General features: G+C 43.9%; 2 protein-coding genes across 9 annotated transcripts in view; one reads left to right on the forward strand and one right to left on the reverse strand.

Moving 5' to 3' along the window:
• Nucleotides 1-17,793, reverse strand: part of rho-5 (rhomboid-5) — a 270,079-nt gene that overhangs the window by 146,762 nt on the left and 105,524 nt on the right. The gene's annotated exons all lie outside the window — the stretch shown is intronic.
• On the forward strand, nt 9,400-11,670 carry LOC116428957 (uncharacterized). The gene is made up of 8 exons (XM_076373907.1): nt 9,400-9,708; nt 10,073-10,168; nt 10,225-10,356; nt 10,459-10,655; nt 10,772-11,021; nt 11,254-11,322; nt 11,408-11,497; nt 11,575-11,670. Exons 1-8 carry the CDS (start codon nt 9,400-9,402, stop codon nt 11,668-11,670), a joined length of 1,239 nt encoding a protein of 412 aa, XP_076230022.1.

Raw genomic sequence — 17,793 nt, forward strand, 5'->3', positions numbered from 1 at the left:
CAGCCATTAACCGTCTCCTCGAAAAAGGACACGCCCCGAGGAGGATGCGGCAAACTTGTCCTCGAATAAAAATTTGAATCTGAAAGAGGCTGCGCGTTATTCATCACCCGCAAAATACACGGTGGCCCCCGTTGTCAGCGTTCTCCGGTGAAAAACTGGAATATAGAGCGAAGGAAAAGGAGCCGTGGTTCGGATAGCAAGATGGCGGGCCTTTAAGGACGACCCGTGGGAAGGTAGGAGAGCGATCGCCGAAGACTGGGACCGGTTTTACCGTCGTCCATCGAGCGTCCCCGTTCCATGCATAACAAAGGAGCGTCGTATGGCCAAAGGATTATCTTTCCAGCAGGACCACGAGGATTCCTCGAGCTCCCGCGGAAGTTCCATGGAAATTTTTGCTCCTGGAACAAACAACGCGGCACCCTTGTTTCCGGCGGAAGACGCTGTCCATCAATATTTTTATTTCCGGCCAAGTCCATCGCTATGAGATTCCCTGAACGATAAACGCTGCTTTTATAATCGGATATTGCTTGTTGACGTGGGAACTGTGTTATCAGTTGGATAATTTGGTTGTTTATCGTGGTTTAGTGTTGAGACTGTAGAAACTCTTGGAGTTTTTTAACAATTGGACACACGGTGCTCAAAGAAAGTAAAGATTTCATCTGCGGTTTGAATCATCAAAAGTCCGATTAACTACAGATTCAAGCGATCCACAAAAATGTCCATGCATTTCGAAGTTCTCGTTTCACTGTACGAGAAGCGCATAAAACCTCCGTTTCGCCAGAAAGTTCAGACCTGAAAAATAATTCCGCGGGCATAAAGGTTAAGGGCCGGTCGGTCAGCGAGGGACACTTTTATTGCTTCGCCCGGTGTTTCCTCTCGCTCGTGAACTTTTCTTTGTATCGATCCGTGTAATTGTATTCCCTAGCTAATGCGCGCGCGGCTGTCGGTTAGCCTGTTCCCTTGCAACTCGATCGGAAGAAAGATCTCGTCGCTGGATTGACACTGACACTACTGTGTCCGTGAAAACCTTCAATGATTTTCAAAGTGAATTGTTTCGCTTGAGTATTGTAATCAATATACGAAACAGAAAGATATCTATTGTTACAATTTTTATAAGGATTATCTAAGTCGCTGAGAAGTCAATGCTAAGTTGATTTCCTTATGTTCTCTGATTTCTGTGAATATTAATGAAACATGATAATATTCTTTGTAATTATTCAAGGATTCACTCGTTCCTTCATTTGTTCTAGAAAGCCCTTTTTATAGATTCTCGATATGTTATATATTTCAGAAGCCATTACATTAATTTCCTCAATTTTTCTTTCCTGGGCTCAACTGTATTAGCTTCTGAGTTTCTTGATCAACTTCATTTTATTCTCGTATTGACCTCAATACGAGAATTATTGATCTCGTATCGATCGCATTGACCTATAGTTTAATTTGTGCATTAATGAATCAAGTTATTCAACTTCTCCGAGAAGCGCCTATATTTTTCCCACGATTGTAAAGAACGAAATCGGGAACGGGTTACTTCGAGGTGTGCGGTAGATTTTGAGTTAAATCCCGAATGGACGAAACCGAAGAGAAGATTATCGGGAAAAAGAAACGCGAGCGTTCTTCGGCTTTTACCGCGACCCGGCAGTTTCCTCCGCAAGCTTCTTGTTTATTTCTCGCCCGCCTTCGATCGCGACCGACGAACAATGGAAAATATGGTCCATGAAAGTTTCATGAGGGGCGCTACCGCGATCACTCGAAATTACAAAGTTGCAGAATTCTAACCTGACGTGAATTACAAAGACATGGAAATTCTTTGTTCGCTGGCGTTGTTGTCGATGCCGTCGACGCGACGAACAACGGACCGTCCCCTGAAATCGTTCTTCGCCGAGCGGCGATTCTTCGATCGTGAAATTTGCCGGAGAACGGACAGAGACTTCGAAATTTATTGGAGCTATATGTAGCAGTTACTCGAATAAGAATATTTGTGTCTTTCTGAGATGGGGAAATTGTGAGAATTTGTGAGATGGAGAAATATGTTTGTGAGAAGTGATACGGTTTTGGTGTAGTTTTGGAACCAACTAACTCAAACTCCCTAAAACCAGAACGATCCAAAACCCAAGAAAATCAGCCCAACGATCCCTCCAGAATATTCCCAGAATCTCAAAAAGTTTCCTCGCGATCAGAAACAAGCACGAAGAAGAACCCCGCTAAACCGAATCCCCTAAAACTAGAACATCCGCAAGACGCTTCTCAAAAATCAATCCAAACCCCAAGAAACTCAGCTGAACGATCGCTCGAAAATATTCGCGGAATCCCGCAATGCTGGTAGAAACAGAGGAGCCAAGAGCAAACCCACTAAGCCGAACCTCCTAAAGATGATCCATCCGCGAGAGGTTTCTCCTCTCGCGCGGATCGTCGATCGCGAGGGAAGGGGACACCGCGTCACGGAATAGTCCTCCCATCGAGAAGCTTTCAGCGGGATCTCGATATACGCTGTGTTCACGGTACAAAGTTCATTCCACCCGCGCCATCATCCCCTCCGCGAGGTATCGGCGTCGTTGCCTCGGTCCCCGCGGGATCTGATGCAGCTTCAAGGCCACGACGACGAGAAAATCCGCTCGACGTGACTTCCCGGCAATAAATCCGCTGAACGTGTTTCCGATCGCGACGCTTCTGGAAAGGGGCGCACGGTGGAGAAACACTTTCCACCCCCACGTCTCTCGCGCGCAGTCGGATCGCTACGAGCTGGAAAACGATCCCCCATCAACGCTGGAAATTCGATTTTTCGTTTTATCTCCGGCGGACATCGCGCAACGTTGAAAACTTGATGCCAGCGCAGCGCAGCGCCGCGCCACGATTGGCCCAGGCGAGCTGCGAATTATTCGGACGGTTTGATCCTTGATCGATTTTACCCGCAGCATTGAGCGTTTGATTGGCTGCGGTGTATTCGGTGGGAACGCGATCCCGGAGAACTTTCGGGATGTCCGAGGGGTTTCGCTGCTGACGGAAGCATCGGGGTTATGTTTGATTTGTAAGCCGCGAACTTTGTTAACAAGCTAATCGATTAACGGTTTGTTATTCTACGATAACCGAGCTTCGACGTTGGACCAGATGGGTCGGAATCACCGTCAAGTAACCGATAACCTCGTTCCTTTTCGATCTTAACCACTTTCATAATTATACTCGCATGTAGCAACGTGTAAACTGAACAACTCATCGATAGAAAATTAAGAGTTCCGACAGAATACTGAGAAACTCAAAGTCTTCAAAGTTTCCAAATCGAACTGAAATACACAAACGAGTAGCAACGTTCCCGAAGAGTCGAAACTTGTTCCTCTTACATTCCTTGGTCCAACGGAATTCTACCAGCGATTTACAAGAGCACAGCTCGACGAAAGGGGTAAGAGGGATCCGACGATCGAGCAGATTTCCTTGACGGGAACTCGCCGGGACCGCAGTCGGTGCTGGGAGCGCGATAAAACGGCCGTCGGAACGAGCTTTGTATTGGAAATCGCGTAAATTCCGTCGTAAAACCTCGTGCCGGAGTGTGCCGTCGCCGACGGCGGAGTAACGACGAATCCCGGGGACAGTAACTGCGAGCGAAGGAGCACTGGCCCAGCGTCCGCGGTTTTTACAAGAACAAATGTCGACACGCTATAAATTCAGCCGGCCGTATCTGGCCATCGAGTATCCGCGATGTTAGCGGCGGATGTCCACGACGATGTTCCGTTCCCTCTCTCGCTCCGCGTGTTCGTTTCCGGCTGGACCCACTGCCGTTTCCCTGCTCCTCGTAAAACCGGAACATGAATTTCATATTCCGGTAAGCAGACGGAGTGGAAACTCGACGAGCACTGTTTCCCTTTATTCCTTTTTTCCCTTACGAGCCCCCGCTGCAACTTTCGGAATTTGGTCGGAATGCGGGCATAAAGATAAGATGGATGACGGCTGCTTTTTGGGGAGGATGGGAGATGATTTCGGTTGCTTCTCGCGAGTTTTCTTTGTTCCTTCGGGGTTGATGAGGTTCTTTCTGTGTCTCGTGGGTTTAATGCTTTGAGGAGTTGAGTGTTTAGGTAACGATGGATCGTATAGTTCTTGGTTTCTATTGTTTAAGAGTTAAATGTATAATATAGATTTCTATGGTTTTTGATGTTCTAGGGAACCTGCGTCCGCGGAGTGTTAAAATGGAATGATGAATATTAGATTAATGCGTTAATTGGTAATAGGGAAATAATATTGTCCTATCCTGTTGTATCAATGTAAGTCATTGCTTAACAAATATAAGGAAAAATAATCCGAAGCATAAGTATAACTTTAAAGAATTGCCGTCCGCGAAGGATTGAAAATTCACTGACAGTTCCTCGCGTAATGGAACTCGGCGGCGTAATGGCGGGCGCATCAATCGGCGGATCGAGAGACAGGAGCGAGTTCCGCGCGATTTGTTTGTCCAAGATTGAATCGGTCGCCGGCCGATTCTTTCTGACGCTTCATACATCACGAATGACGGCCATTTAGCACCGCGATGCCCGGTTCCCAACCCCCCGCCGGGGAAGGTTGCTCGGAAACTTAGGTCATTTCGCGATGCCGGGATAAATGGCGCCTTCGGGGTTGATTTAATACGGGCCGGGCTATTATGCGCGCCGGCCAAGGAGGAAACGACGAGTAAATCTATCAGCGGGAATTATCCCTCGACTGAATTCGGAATCGATGTTATTTTCGCGCGATGAGTTACGCCGCGGCCGGCTGGATTGCGTCAGCACACGCAACGAGCTGTTTTAACCTCTCGCCCTGACATTTGTTTCTTAACACTGAGAACACTAGACGAGTCAGACTAGTGTTCAAATTTTCAATTGACTTTTGAAAATTTCGCTATAGAAACTCCTAGAGTGCATCTTTCATCAATTTCTCAGAGAAGCATTTGTCACCTTTCTAATAATTGCGAAGAGAAGACATCTCTGGTAGTTTCAGTGTTAAAGACAAGAGATGTTTCTCTGAGTTATTTAAAAAATTCAATTGATAAGCAAACTGGATTGGAAATCAATTGAAGTCCTAATAGATACACTCTTGTTACATTTCGGGAAGAAAGGGAACACTTAGATTAATTAAATTCAGTTTCAAATCTCCTCGCGAGATTGACACGATATTACAGGTCAAGAGTTCAACGACAGAGCCAAGAGTACCTCGGAAATATTAAGATAGAACTCGCAACATGTTGCTAAATTTCCATCACGACTCACCAACAGAATTTACATTTCACAGGCGACCGAGATAAGCGTCTCCAATCACGAGAATGGGGAATATCATACCGCCGAGGATAACTCAGATTTAACGAGAATTTAATGAAACCCCTGCACCAAAATGGGACACAAACGATTCACGCTAACTGTCCCCGAGAAGTTTTATTGTATCGTTAGAAAGTTTTATTCCTTCATCCTGTTTCATTAGTCGTAAACCTTGCCTCCCATGCTTTCGAATTACCCGTTGCACAGATTTTCATTCTACGCCGAGGAATTTTATGGGACCGTACGCCCGTCGATGGTGGAGTTATCATCGCGAATTGTAGCCACGTAATTTTCGATCGGAATATCGGCGATACCGCCGTGGCGTTTGCGGCCAGCTTCCTCAGGTAGCAAATGACGCGCTGATAATATCACTGTTATCAGTTATCGATCAACTGTTACCCGTTGCGGCCACGATGCCGATCGCATTGCTTGATCGATCCCTTACCAGCGGCACGCCGATGCGCGCTGATAAATTAATACCTGGGAACTAGTCGGCGATAAGTGGAATCAGACGTTAGATGCATGTCGCTCGTGTTGCTGTAACAACGATTAATAAGCAACACTAGGCTCACGGTATTATTTCATAATTAATGATATAATTACGTAGACGCCGATAATTTCACCGTTGATCGTTTGTCTTTGGATATCTGCTACGGAACCCGTTTGCAGCTTACTCGATAAATGGTTATTCTGACGATTTTCTATTTTTATGGCATATACTTTCTGTAAATGAGCTTTATTGGCAACATTTTTATCGCGAATAACATTATTATTTATTCGAAATGATATTTATTCTAAGATCTCAGTCTTAGATACTTAAACATCTACGATTGAATGAAACGTTTACTATACTGATGAAATGAAAGTTTCAACACTCAGAATCACTGAAGTTTCATATAGATTCCATAATCATTTATAACGTAAGCATTAACAAACTACATCTACAAACTGCAAAGAAGTACGATAACATACAAACACGTAAACGATTCAACCGACTCAATCGACGTATCAATGAACCGACAATGCTTCGCTCCACCGTGAACGCAACGAGACACGTGACGTTTGAAAAACTATAAGCTGTTCTCCCGTATCGCTCAATTCCCGCTGAAGTCGATTTAATCCCCATCGCATTCCAATTTCGCCGAATTACCCCGGGCAATTGATATTCCAATAAACATCCCCGGTGTAACAATAACCATCCAGCATTATTCCACCTTTCAGTTAACCGCGCAATTCCGTGCGGAATCGAATTCAGAGAAAAGTGATCGTGTAGCTTCACTAATGGCTTCCGGAACCCGCCCCCGGTGCATCCACCGCGATCGGCGGCTCGGTGTAAGCGTATCCAGATTAATATGCCGGTGAAAAATACCACGGTGGATGACACTAATTTGCGACCCCCATAAATCGACCGTCCCGATCTCCTCGCTCGGCCTCGATTCCGCCCCCGATATTTATGGGGCTCGATAAATAATAAGAAAGTATAATAAGCGGCACGTCGGCCGAGCCACCCTTCTTCGTTCGACTTCCGTCGACGATTGCCTCTCTCGATTCCGCGCCCTCGTCTCCGCCCTCGCCTGTATACGGGGTGTCGCGGAATAAAGGGGGAATATTTTATTCTTCGAGTTCCTTTAATCGTTTGCGCTCCATAGGCACCTCTCGGTTGTCAACTGATTTGAAATCTGTCAATTTAATCTGCTCGAATCACTATAGCTCGCTCGGTGATACGGCAATTTCGTGACATTCGGCTAGAACGTGCGATAATAATTTAATATGAACTTTCTCTTATTTTCTGAATTTTGCTTTAGAAAACCGTGCGCATTCAACGTGTTGATGTTATACTTTCTATCAATGAGATATTGTCTGTATGTCAGTAGAAAGTTTTGAGTGTTTCCAGAGAATAATATCGGTCCTATATTCTTAGGATTATAAATAAAGTAATTGCATTCTGTAAGTATGGAATCTTAATTGAACTCCACAAGAATGAAGTAATTAACGAGAAAAGAATTGCTTTTGTCGTTCAACACCGATTTAATGGTGAGCAAACTGTTAACGATAGAATATGTTTTGATAATAGGAAAGTTCAAATAGTGAATTATTCGTAAAGTATTAATACGTGAGCTTCGCTTTGTTTTAAATTGAATTGTTTACAAAATTACATGGTCTGATATATTATTCGACGAACGATTGCATTCGAAATATGATTTTTAAAACACAGGAACAGGTATACTGGTAGCGATGTTTCTTCCAAATAAGCAAACACCGTGACATTTTTGCAGATACAGAGATATAGATTTACAGATGCCATTCCTGAAGTATATTCTGCTTATTCCAGGACACCCTGTGTACATACACGGGCGGGACTGGCACGCAATAAATTCACGTCCCTTTTCGACGGGGGACATTCGACGATCCGACCCGTTTCCTGCGCCTTCATACATTTCAAACGTCGCGTCGCGAGCTGTAACGAGCGCGCAGAAAAAGGGACCGGGAATCAATTTTCCGACAGGTTCTTGGATTTCACGCGATAGAGTTCGATGTGTCCGTCGTGTTCGTTGAGAATGAATCTCATTTTTATCAAAGAATGAACAGGCCTCGCACGCTCATCGCATCTTCTCTTCTGAACTTTCAAATTTAATTAGTTTCAGAGAACATCGTCTGTATCTCATCGAAGAATATTGAATATTTCTAGTGAAAAGCTTTCGAGTGCAAAGGGTTAAAAAACATTTAACAACACAATATCAAATATCTTACAACATAACGTATAACCAAATAACAACAATCTCTTCCAGAAAAGATACGAATCTCCCAAACTATTTTCTTAATCCCAACTCCAATGAACGATTCCCCAATGTTCCATTGTTTCACAAACCATACACTCGTTTCAAATCAAGTACGAAAACTTAAGTATATTCCTCCAGATTCCAAATATCGAATTCCATGGCTGATTTCCTAACCCCGTAGGCTTCTCTCGGTCCCAGAATAGGTCACCGCGGCTGCGATATTTTCCCGAGCGGAAGCTCCGATCGTCGATGCCCATCTTGCTCGGAGACACGCGCGGCAAACGTATTACGGAGTGAATAAAAATGTCGATGGAAATTCCTGCGCGTCGCCGGAACCCCCGGCTTTGTTCTTTATGAAAGCGACCGGCGAGATTGTTCCTGTGTGTACTCTTTCGAGGAGCTCGAATCGATCCGCGACGGATACTGTTCGAGACGGCGTGGAGTTTGCGACGTTCTTCGCCGGTTGTTACTCGGCGAATCGCTGCGACCACGGTTGCGCGTGGATTTATGTGGCCTGGCCGTAGATCCTGAGATTAACCCCTCACCCTATGATTTATTTCATACATTTTTTCTCTTGACATATTTCAACATTAGTGGCTCACTCGAGAAAAAATCCTGCGTTTGTCCCGTGTACATTTGCTCCGATGATTAGCAATCGATTAGCAATTAACACTGGGAAATGGTTGATGTAGGTTAATGGTTAACCTTGATAATGGAAAAATAGTTTGGAAGATTCGTAGAAAAATAACGGTTAGTTTCTATTCTGAATTTCAGACGATTTCCAATTTCATAGCTGAAACGCTACGTGTTCAATTTTAATAATACATCCCCTAATCCATTATTGCAAATGTTAATATCGGGGACGTCGTTACCACGACAAAATAACGCATTAATCTTGACGCTCGAATCATTATCGCTATTAGAGATCCATAATACCAATGAAATTCCATCATTACACGGATCGCCGCTAAAAGGCAGCATTCCATTTAAACCTCGATTCACACTGCATCGGAATAAGTAGAAAATCCCAGAATTGATCAGACGCGAAACCAGCAGTATATCTAATGAAAAACATCGATTTCCCAGTAAACAATCGACTCCATCCCTCTTCCTCATTACCCTTGACCCCGTCAAATATTTTTTAAAACGACACGAGCGAGCGTTGCGTCATTAACTATCAATTTTTCATTCCAAGCGTGTTGGAAGTCAGCGAACAGTTTCATTACTTAGCGCATCATCAATTTTGCAGAGCCGCGCCACGATGATCATCGTCGTGGCGATGGGACCTAACGAAAGTGCGTTCAGTGCGTCGTTAAACGCCGTCGGAATCGCCTCGATCCGAAATGACCGATCTCAAGACGTTCAGGGAAACTATCAGACCAACTCTGTACACGAACATGTTCCTGGGAATCGGTATCTTCGAGTTTTCTAACAAAACACGAGTGAAACCGTTCGCGGAGAAGATCTACGCGTGTTGCTGTCTAGTGATGATGGAACTGTGTTATTACATGACGGTCACCACCTCCATGTATTTTAAACTCCCGCTGCAGGCAGCAGGATCGAAAATGGTAATCCTGAGACCAATGATGTGGTACACTGTTATGTATCAATCCGCTTGTTTGATTGTAATCATGGCGAGACGAAAGCCAGAGGTATGTATTCGAAGGTTGCATCGTTATGTCTTTCATGCTACTTCACTGTCGTCACATTGAACGTTGCATTTTCAACTGTAATTTGCCTTGGGGATTTCTTTAACGAATAAGTAAACGTTGGTGGTGCTATTAACCCTTTCAACAATTTTTTCTATATTTATTTGTAGTATTACAATTGTACCATTTAAAGGTAACATTTCAATGACTCCCAAATATTCTTGAATAAATAAATAGAGCGTCATATTAAGCTGTAATTGAATGAACTAACGTCGACGTGAACCTCAAACTGAGAAACCATGAGCACTTCGGACCGCAAAGGGTTAAATGGCTCATTATGTGTATTGAGTATAATATGTATTTATAGTTTTCTATCGCGCAGGTCTTTCGCAAAGTGATACATCTTATAGAAGAGAACGATCGCAGAATGGAGGCGATCGGTTTATCAAGGGACTATCGTTCGGTATACAACTATCAAATACGGTCTATATGCTGCTTCATTTTGATATTTGTATGCAGCCAATTGTACACGTGGCATCGATCACTGGCCCCATCACTGCCGCTTTACGTGAAAATCGTCAATTGCTTCAGCCTCCATATCGTCTCGATAATATGTCTAACCACGAACTTCACGTTCTGCTTTTGGATCAGGTAAAACCCTAAGCCAATGAGTCCTATTTATTTAACTAATTTATTTATTTAATTGATTTACTAACCGATCAAACGATACACGTAAATAATTGACTGATAAAGCGAAACTGTACAATTGGAAACAGGTACGTATGGTTGAAGTTTGATCAACTGAACCACTTGTTGATGAAAATGATCGAAGCCCTCGATCCACCGAAGCAGAAACGATTTCTCGAGACGACCGATGATCTCGAGGTTAAGAGATCCGAGGATAACGATGACGCTCTTCTGTTCGACACAGACACGGTCAAGAAGATCAAGTAAGAAAACTTGTTACGCGATCAAGCGACCTATTTTCCCAAGAATTTGTATTTGTTCATTGTTCGAACGTCTGACACTTATTACCCACTTCCACTTATTATGTTGTTTCACATAGGAAATCTCATCTAGCGTTAATAAGGATCGCCAAGCAGATAAGCGCGTTCTATGGGGTACAAATTCTTCTGACGTCGACCATCATACTCGTTAGACTCGTCATCCTGTTCTACGTATGCAACAAAATGATGTGGTATCCGCCGCCTGATGATCAATTATTGCCCCAGATATTAGACCTGATGTTGTTTTCACTAATAAACTTGAGCATGGTTTACATGGTCCACCATATTTGCACGAAGACAAGCTATAAAGTGAGTTTCATATATTACACATCGATCTAATTGAAATTAACGAAGCAACAGATTCTAAAAAATTAATATCACTCTCCGAATAATTTCAATAAAATCTGTAAAAGAACTTACACGAGACACAGATGCAAATTATAATTACACGAGTTTGAATATTTATTTGAAACACCAATGCACTTTTAATATTGCACTCTGCGTTTAATTATAATTCGAGGAAACTTTGAATGTCATGCAGGCAGCAGAGACAGGCGATCTTCTCTGTCGCCTTTACAATTCGTCGACCACCATAGAATTTCGTGACGAGGTATTAAAGTTTAATTTCATTCAATTAATTCAATTAATTCAAATATAAAGAAACTGAGCTTCGTCTGAAACGATTCTTGTTACAGATACGAAGATTCACTACTCAGGTTCTGCAGAATCCGTTGTTGTTTTCGATATGTGGACTCGTCGATTTAGATGGATCGTTCATTTTAAATGTACGTCGATTGACACTCCGAATATCTAATTAAATTATCGATAACATCCCACTAAATTCGACTAACACTTTTTTCAGGCGCTGGGCAACATGTTTGGATACATGATCATGCTGATTCAAATGGAGACACAACGACTTAGAACGAGGATGCAAAAAAACTCCACTGAAGTGTGAATCTGAACATCGACGATCGAATAATGTTCCTTTTAGTATTTACACTGCAACTTAGAAACATCACTGTTACTCGTAACTACTTTGCCCTGCAGTTTTCCATGCAATTATGCTGTCTAAACTTATTTCGCTAGTAATAGTTTACAATTCCATACAGAAACTTTCTGCTCATTACACTTAAGTGCACATTTACTTTCGAGGTGACACTTTAGCTGAGATCCACGTGCAAGGAACGATATTGATTTAAATTCAATTAACCTGGACTTTCGCCATGAGCTTCACTTGATGTTATAGAAGAGAATGTAACTCCATATAGTATGAATTTTTACATGTTATTGCACTTTTAGATTAAAGACACGACACTAGTAACAATAATACTCTTCCATTAAAACTTTCATGGAAACTCATTTTGAAAATTCCTATGGGACAGCAGCTCTGCTTTTCCCAGATATAAAAGTCATTCTTAGGAAAACGATAAGAACTTCGCAGATTATATTACACAACTAAATTGTGTACATTTTCATTATAACAAATGTCTATATATACCCCTTCCTCCACGAATCAGAGTACAAAACTCAGCACCGCGAAAAACTAGAAAAATCCCACAATAAAACAGAGCAACGGACAAAACCGAAAAGTGTCCAACACGAAAACACAAGATCTCCGAAACAATACAGACCGAGCCAACAACCAAAATACTTTTCCGTTTCGAGCCACGTACAACGAATAACGGCGACTCGCGAAACTAACCCAAGGATCTGCGCGACTCTCGCAATAAAACGGAGGAAAGGACGAAGGTATAAAAACCGTACAACATTAAAATACATCAAGATCCCGGCGACAATGCAGGTGGCCAAGAACAATGGCTCATTTTCTTGGCGATTATTCTCGGGCGGTTCCTCTCGAACCCTCGCCAAGAGAGGGATTCCAGGACGGCCGAACGGGATTGAAGAAGGAAAAAGGGGGAACGCGGAGGAGGAAGCAGAAAATCCGGAGAAGTTCATCTTCGCAGGCGGTGCCTGGTCGGAAGTTCCGCGTGAATGGCAGTCGTTGCTTACACCGAACCTCTTTCTCTCTATTTCAGGTTCGACTTAATTGATCGGGATTCCGTGAAAGGCCGGAGGTCAGTCCGATAGAGCCGCGCGGCGTGCTCCGAACGGAGGGAAGAATTAACGAACGCGATAAATAATATCGAACAATACCCGGCCGACCCAGTTCTCCGCGGAGAATGCCGCCGGTCCGGCTTGGGAATACGACGGACGGGTCGTCTTAGTGTGGACGTTACACACGGCCCGGCGAATAAAATGTTATGGGCTAGCCCGCGTCCCGAAACGACCCAGTTTTCACGAAGGAGAGTTTTATTGTCGGCGGAATGGTGGATCGCAGGCAACAAAACACTGGCCTCGAATCGACCGTGTGGGCGAGTCTATTTGCGAATGGAATTTCGAATGAGGGGACCTTCGCTGGGATTCATTAATGAGCTCGGAACTGTCGCGGGAATATTTTAACCCTTTGCGGACGGAGATTCTTCGAATGGCGCGACACGGGCGAACCTGAACTATCGATTGCTTAACCCTTCGCGCGACAGCGTTTCGTTGGAAATACTGAACACTGTTTAACACGGTTATGTATTGAATATAACTTAATATTTTATTTAAAAAGCGCCGAGTGCCATTGGAGTGCAGAGGGTTGATAGAAGAAATAATTCGAATAATTAATTATGGACTAGTTAAAATAGTCTAAGTTTCAAGCATCGACGATCTTATTCCCTTACAAGCTACAACATTAATTATAATAAATTCCCCTGTTTCACCACTAAACATTCTCCAAGACGTTCCGTTAACCTTTAAGTATCTCGGAGTGACAGACATACGGCTTAATCCACCGTGAACATTAACGGCAAGTAGTATATTTAGCGCAAACTGGTCAAATTGCGACAGATAACAACGTTGCAGCACGCTGTAGTGGGCGAGCGCCTTAATAAAGACGTAACACGGCCAGCAAATAGAATGTTACGGTCGTCATGGGTCCCTAAACGTGCCACTTTTCACCATGACAGTTATTACTGCTCGAACGGCGTCGGCGTTCTCGCGAGCAGTCCTCCTCGTCTTGCCCGGCGTTTGCATGAAGCGGAAACGAGACTCGGTATCTCATAAATACATCATTTTTCTTCTCGGCGTTCTCCGCGTCGCTCCCTTTCACTGGGCGCCTCTTTCTCCGTTTATCAATGCAGCCTGCCATTTCTGTTGATATCGCGTGCATTAATAATTACACGCGCCGCGAAGTGGCTCCGGGAGAACGAAGGGAACCGAGCGTTCCCTAAAAGTCGAGCTATGTCGGCGCTGATTGGATGAAACGCGAGCGGAAGAGAGGCAAAGATTTGATTCCCGAGTCAGGATTATTAGATGAAGCAATTGTTCCTCCTTCTACAAAAGGGTTCCTCCTGTTTTCCAGGATAAGAGGCTAATGCTTTCCTTTTAGCATTCGTTAGCTTCCATTTTTCATGGAAGAAAATGTTCGTCGCGCAACGAGATACACGGTTTCTTTGATTTCAAGTAGTAAGAACCTGACATGGTCAGACGCAGAGCGACTCAGGATTCTCGAACGACGAAGCTCGCCAATGAATTTCATTCCGCATTCTCGATTCACTTCTGGCTTGTTGATTAATGTCATTCTCTGATTGCACTAGTAATTTCAATACATTGGCAGAATCAATCGATGGAATTACCAATTCATGCGCAACAGATAGACCGCGGATTGTTATGCAAATCACCGCCAGGTAATTCGAACATTACTTAAACTAATATCATTCCCGGAGCGATTACTTCGTTCCGAGGGCTAAGAATATTCACGGAACAGAAATGTCTCTGTTCCACTGAATAAACCACAAACTTACACGAACCAGATTCAAACAAAAGTTCCTTCCAAATATATACATTCTCGTAGTTTCCACAGAAGAATTCCGATACGTCGATCCAACTATAGTTTCAGTATTAAACATTTATTCGAAGTCTCGTTCGTCTATTCTACAAGCCCATCGTACTACATCCATGCCAGGAAAATATAAGGTTCCATTAGAATTCCAACAAAATACTCGAAGACACCGGGAAACCATGAAATCCGCGATCAACAGTGAAATAAATCTTGACCCGAGGAACCCACTAGATGTCCAAACCACGAGATCCTAGATGCCACGGTGATTGCTAGCGGCTAGAAAGGAAACACAAGCAGTTTCCAGCGCTGGCCCGTAATCTTCGTGCGGCCTTCGCCCTCCCACTCGGCCGGGAACACGAAGAAGAGAACAAAAGCGGCAGATAAACCGCGGGGAAGAATGGGAAATTACGAGGCGTGTGTATATGCATAAATAGTAGGTCATACGTAGGCCGCGCCGCGGGTCTCGCCGTTTTTCTTTCGACGATAAGGATCGCGGTCGATCTATCAACGCCGCGTTTAGGTCCCCGGGACGAGCCCGCGGAAACGATATTAATAGTCGTCCCAAATACCGGCGCAAGTGTTTATCGAGGAATTAACGGGTGCTCTCGGTTACCGAGAGCCGGGATTTTCGAGGCTTCGACGCTCGAATAAAGCCGGATTATCGATTCGATGCCCTTCGCTTGATAATTCCGACGCCACCGGCACTTTGTACGTCCTAGCTTTCTCCTTACTTTCTCCTTTTTCCTCGTAACACCCTTCGCGCGACAGGGATTGACCCTTTGCACCCGGAGTTCCACGGTTACTTTCCCGTAATTCTGTGTTGCTTGGACCGGTTAACCTATAATTCATTTTGTAATTGCGCTCGTGGTAATTAGGGATATTAATTATTTGCTAGGAACAAAGAATTTCGGATTCTTCTGTGTCTACTGTGAAGTGTAAGAATTGATGGCAGAAGGATAATATTTAATTTGAATTCAAAGTGAGTAATACTTGTATCGAATCCTATTTAACCCTTTGCAGTTTTTCGAAATGTAGGAAACCTTCAACAGACGAAGCTAAGTTATCTACCAATTGCACAATCAATAGGAAAAAAGAAACGTCGCGCTGGCCTCTTGTTTGAGTAATTCAATCATTCGTTTGCGATTTATTATTCTTAATATGAACATTTCTCGAAATGTCGACATTCGTCCGCAGAGGGTTAAAATATTCACGAGTCTGACACTCGATGTTCGATTCGCGTATCTCGCATAAGAACTCATCGATCGCCAATTCAATCGAACCACCACGAAACCGCATCAGCCGCAAGCACAATTCGAAAATCCCACGAAACAAAACCCCTCGCAAAACACCCTGCTCCATGAGTTATTCCCTCGAACACTCTAGCACTCCTATTATCGATTCCTCCTCCCCGGATGCGAGGAATAAACGGAAAGCGCAAGATGGCAAACGAAAAAACACGTCGGAAGAAGAACAAAGAGGCTCTCGTCAAACGGAGAAGCCCTCGAGTAACTATCCTAAATTTCCGGAACGAGCGTGGAACGGGTTTTCCGTTCGTGAAACGGCGAGTGTGTCGGGGTCTAAAAAAGGACCGTAAAATTTATACAGCCGCCATAAGCATGGGGCCATGGAAAAACAGACGAGTGGAAGGGGGCAGTACGTTCGCCAACGATGGCCGTACCAGCCTCCCTTGTAAATCAAACTGGCGATAAAACTGGCCCGCGAGGGGAGGGCGGGCCGGCTCTCGGAGTTAAAAAATAACGCGTAAGTCGCTTCCGTTTTAATTATCTTCGGAATTAATCGGGCCGCGGCGCGGCTCGGCCGCACACGCGAGCGTATCTCTCTCGGAATACGCGGTGCCGCCTCTAATTACAAAACGGAAGCTGCATTCTGTCGGTAAGATCGTGCTTCCTGTAGCCGCAGTACCCTCGTTAGCCGTTTGCCACATGATATTGTTCCCCATACCGGGTTTCACGCACGCCGCGCGAACCGTACTGGGTGTACCGAATTGTTACGGACGGCGGCAGCTTCGTATCGGGTTGGAACATTCGTGCGGCGATCGAAGAAGCGATAAGGAGGGTCAGAGAAATTCGGTGATCGCTTTAACGCGCCGAATGTCGAAGATTTTAACCAGTTAAGTGTGGAATTTAGTTTGAAGAATCTCTCGTTTTGCACGCAATAGAATAAGAAAATGGAGCGTGCACTCATCGAAAGTTCTTTCTAGTTATTCAAGGATTCAATGTAGTTATTATTTACCATGTCCAGGGGCATTCTTCTGTCGATTCGTTTACAACCGAGCATTATTCGTTTAAAGTACTGTTCACCGAGGATTCTTTTCATTCCGTGATTCGCATTTTTCACGAAAGTGCTGAATTTTCGTCTCAGAGCCCGTAACGATCGAGCCCGGGATCTGCGGACCTCGCATGAAAGGAGCCCAGATAACAATGACGAAGTATCTATGCATCATTTCAAATCTTTTCCAGAGACCATGTACACCGAGTTTCCGATATACCGTGTAATGGCTGATGTATCACTGACCTCGTCTACTTACAGCTAGTATGCCCCCAAGCGTACACGTCGATTTTTCTTACCTGCAACAAACACAAAATTCACATTGAGATATTCGTGTACTACGCAAAACCATCGTAACATCTCAATAACAATTCACATAAAAAATACCTCGTAAACCAATCCGATAATTAACACTAGATTCAGACATTCATTCACTTAATTCTACCTTCCAATTATACCTTCAAAATTACAGTATCAAACTACGTATTCACAGAATTGCACTAAAAATCGACTGAAATCCTAAATCAAATTCAAAAAATTCAATATCAAATTTACAAGTCCCATCAAACTTCTCTTAATCACAAAAACTGTATCAATCTTCAGTTATCCATTACAATCTCCAATTTTACAATTCGCAGAACCAAATATCCAAGAGTAATTTACAATAATCTTTGCCCAAACTTCAAATCGATCATCGGAATCGAAAAATAATAATCCCTTAGGCTCATGGAAGGAAAAGCGCAATAGCCGCTAATCTAAACGGTATTCCCAGCTGCGACGCAAAGGCGACGTGACGGGCACCCGGTATATCCGTCATGCGCCGGTGTACACAGGCGTATAGGTTGTCAGGTAATCAACGGTTGCATGGCCCCGGCGCTGCAACTGGGCGCTCAAAGTTACAGC

This window comes from Nomia melanderi, chromosome 14 (genome assembly GCF_051020985.1).
Source record: "Nomia melanderi isolate GNS246 chromosome 14, iyNomMela1, whole genome shotgun sequence".
Lineage (NCBI taxonomy): Eukaryota > Metazoa > Arthropoda > Insecta > Hymenoptera > Halictidae > Nomia > Nomia melanderi.

Bases quoted from the DNA above. Each gene is read 5' to 3' on its own strand.
- LOC116428957 (XM_076373907.1), top strand. From the start codon at position 9,400: ATGACCGATCTCAAGACGTTCAGGGAAACTATCAGACCAACTCTGTAC. The intron at 10,169-10,224 runs GTATACAACTAT...ATTTGTATGCAG, and splicing joins TATCAAGGGACTATCGTTCG to CCAATTGTACACGTGGCATC. The intron at 10,656-10,771 runs GTAAGAAAACTT...TGTTTCACATAG, and splicing joins GACACGGTCAAGAAGATCAA to GAAATCTCATCTAGCGTTAA.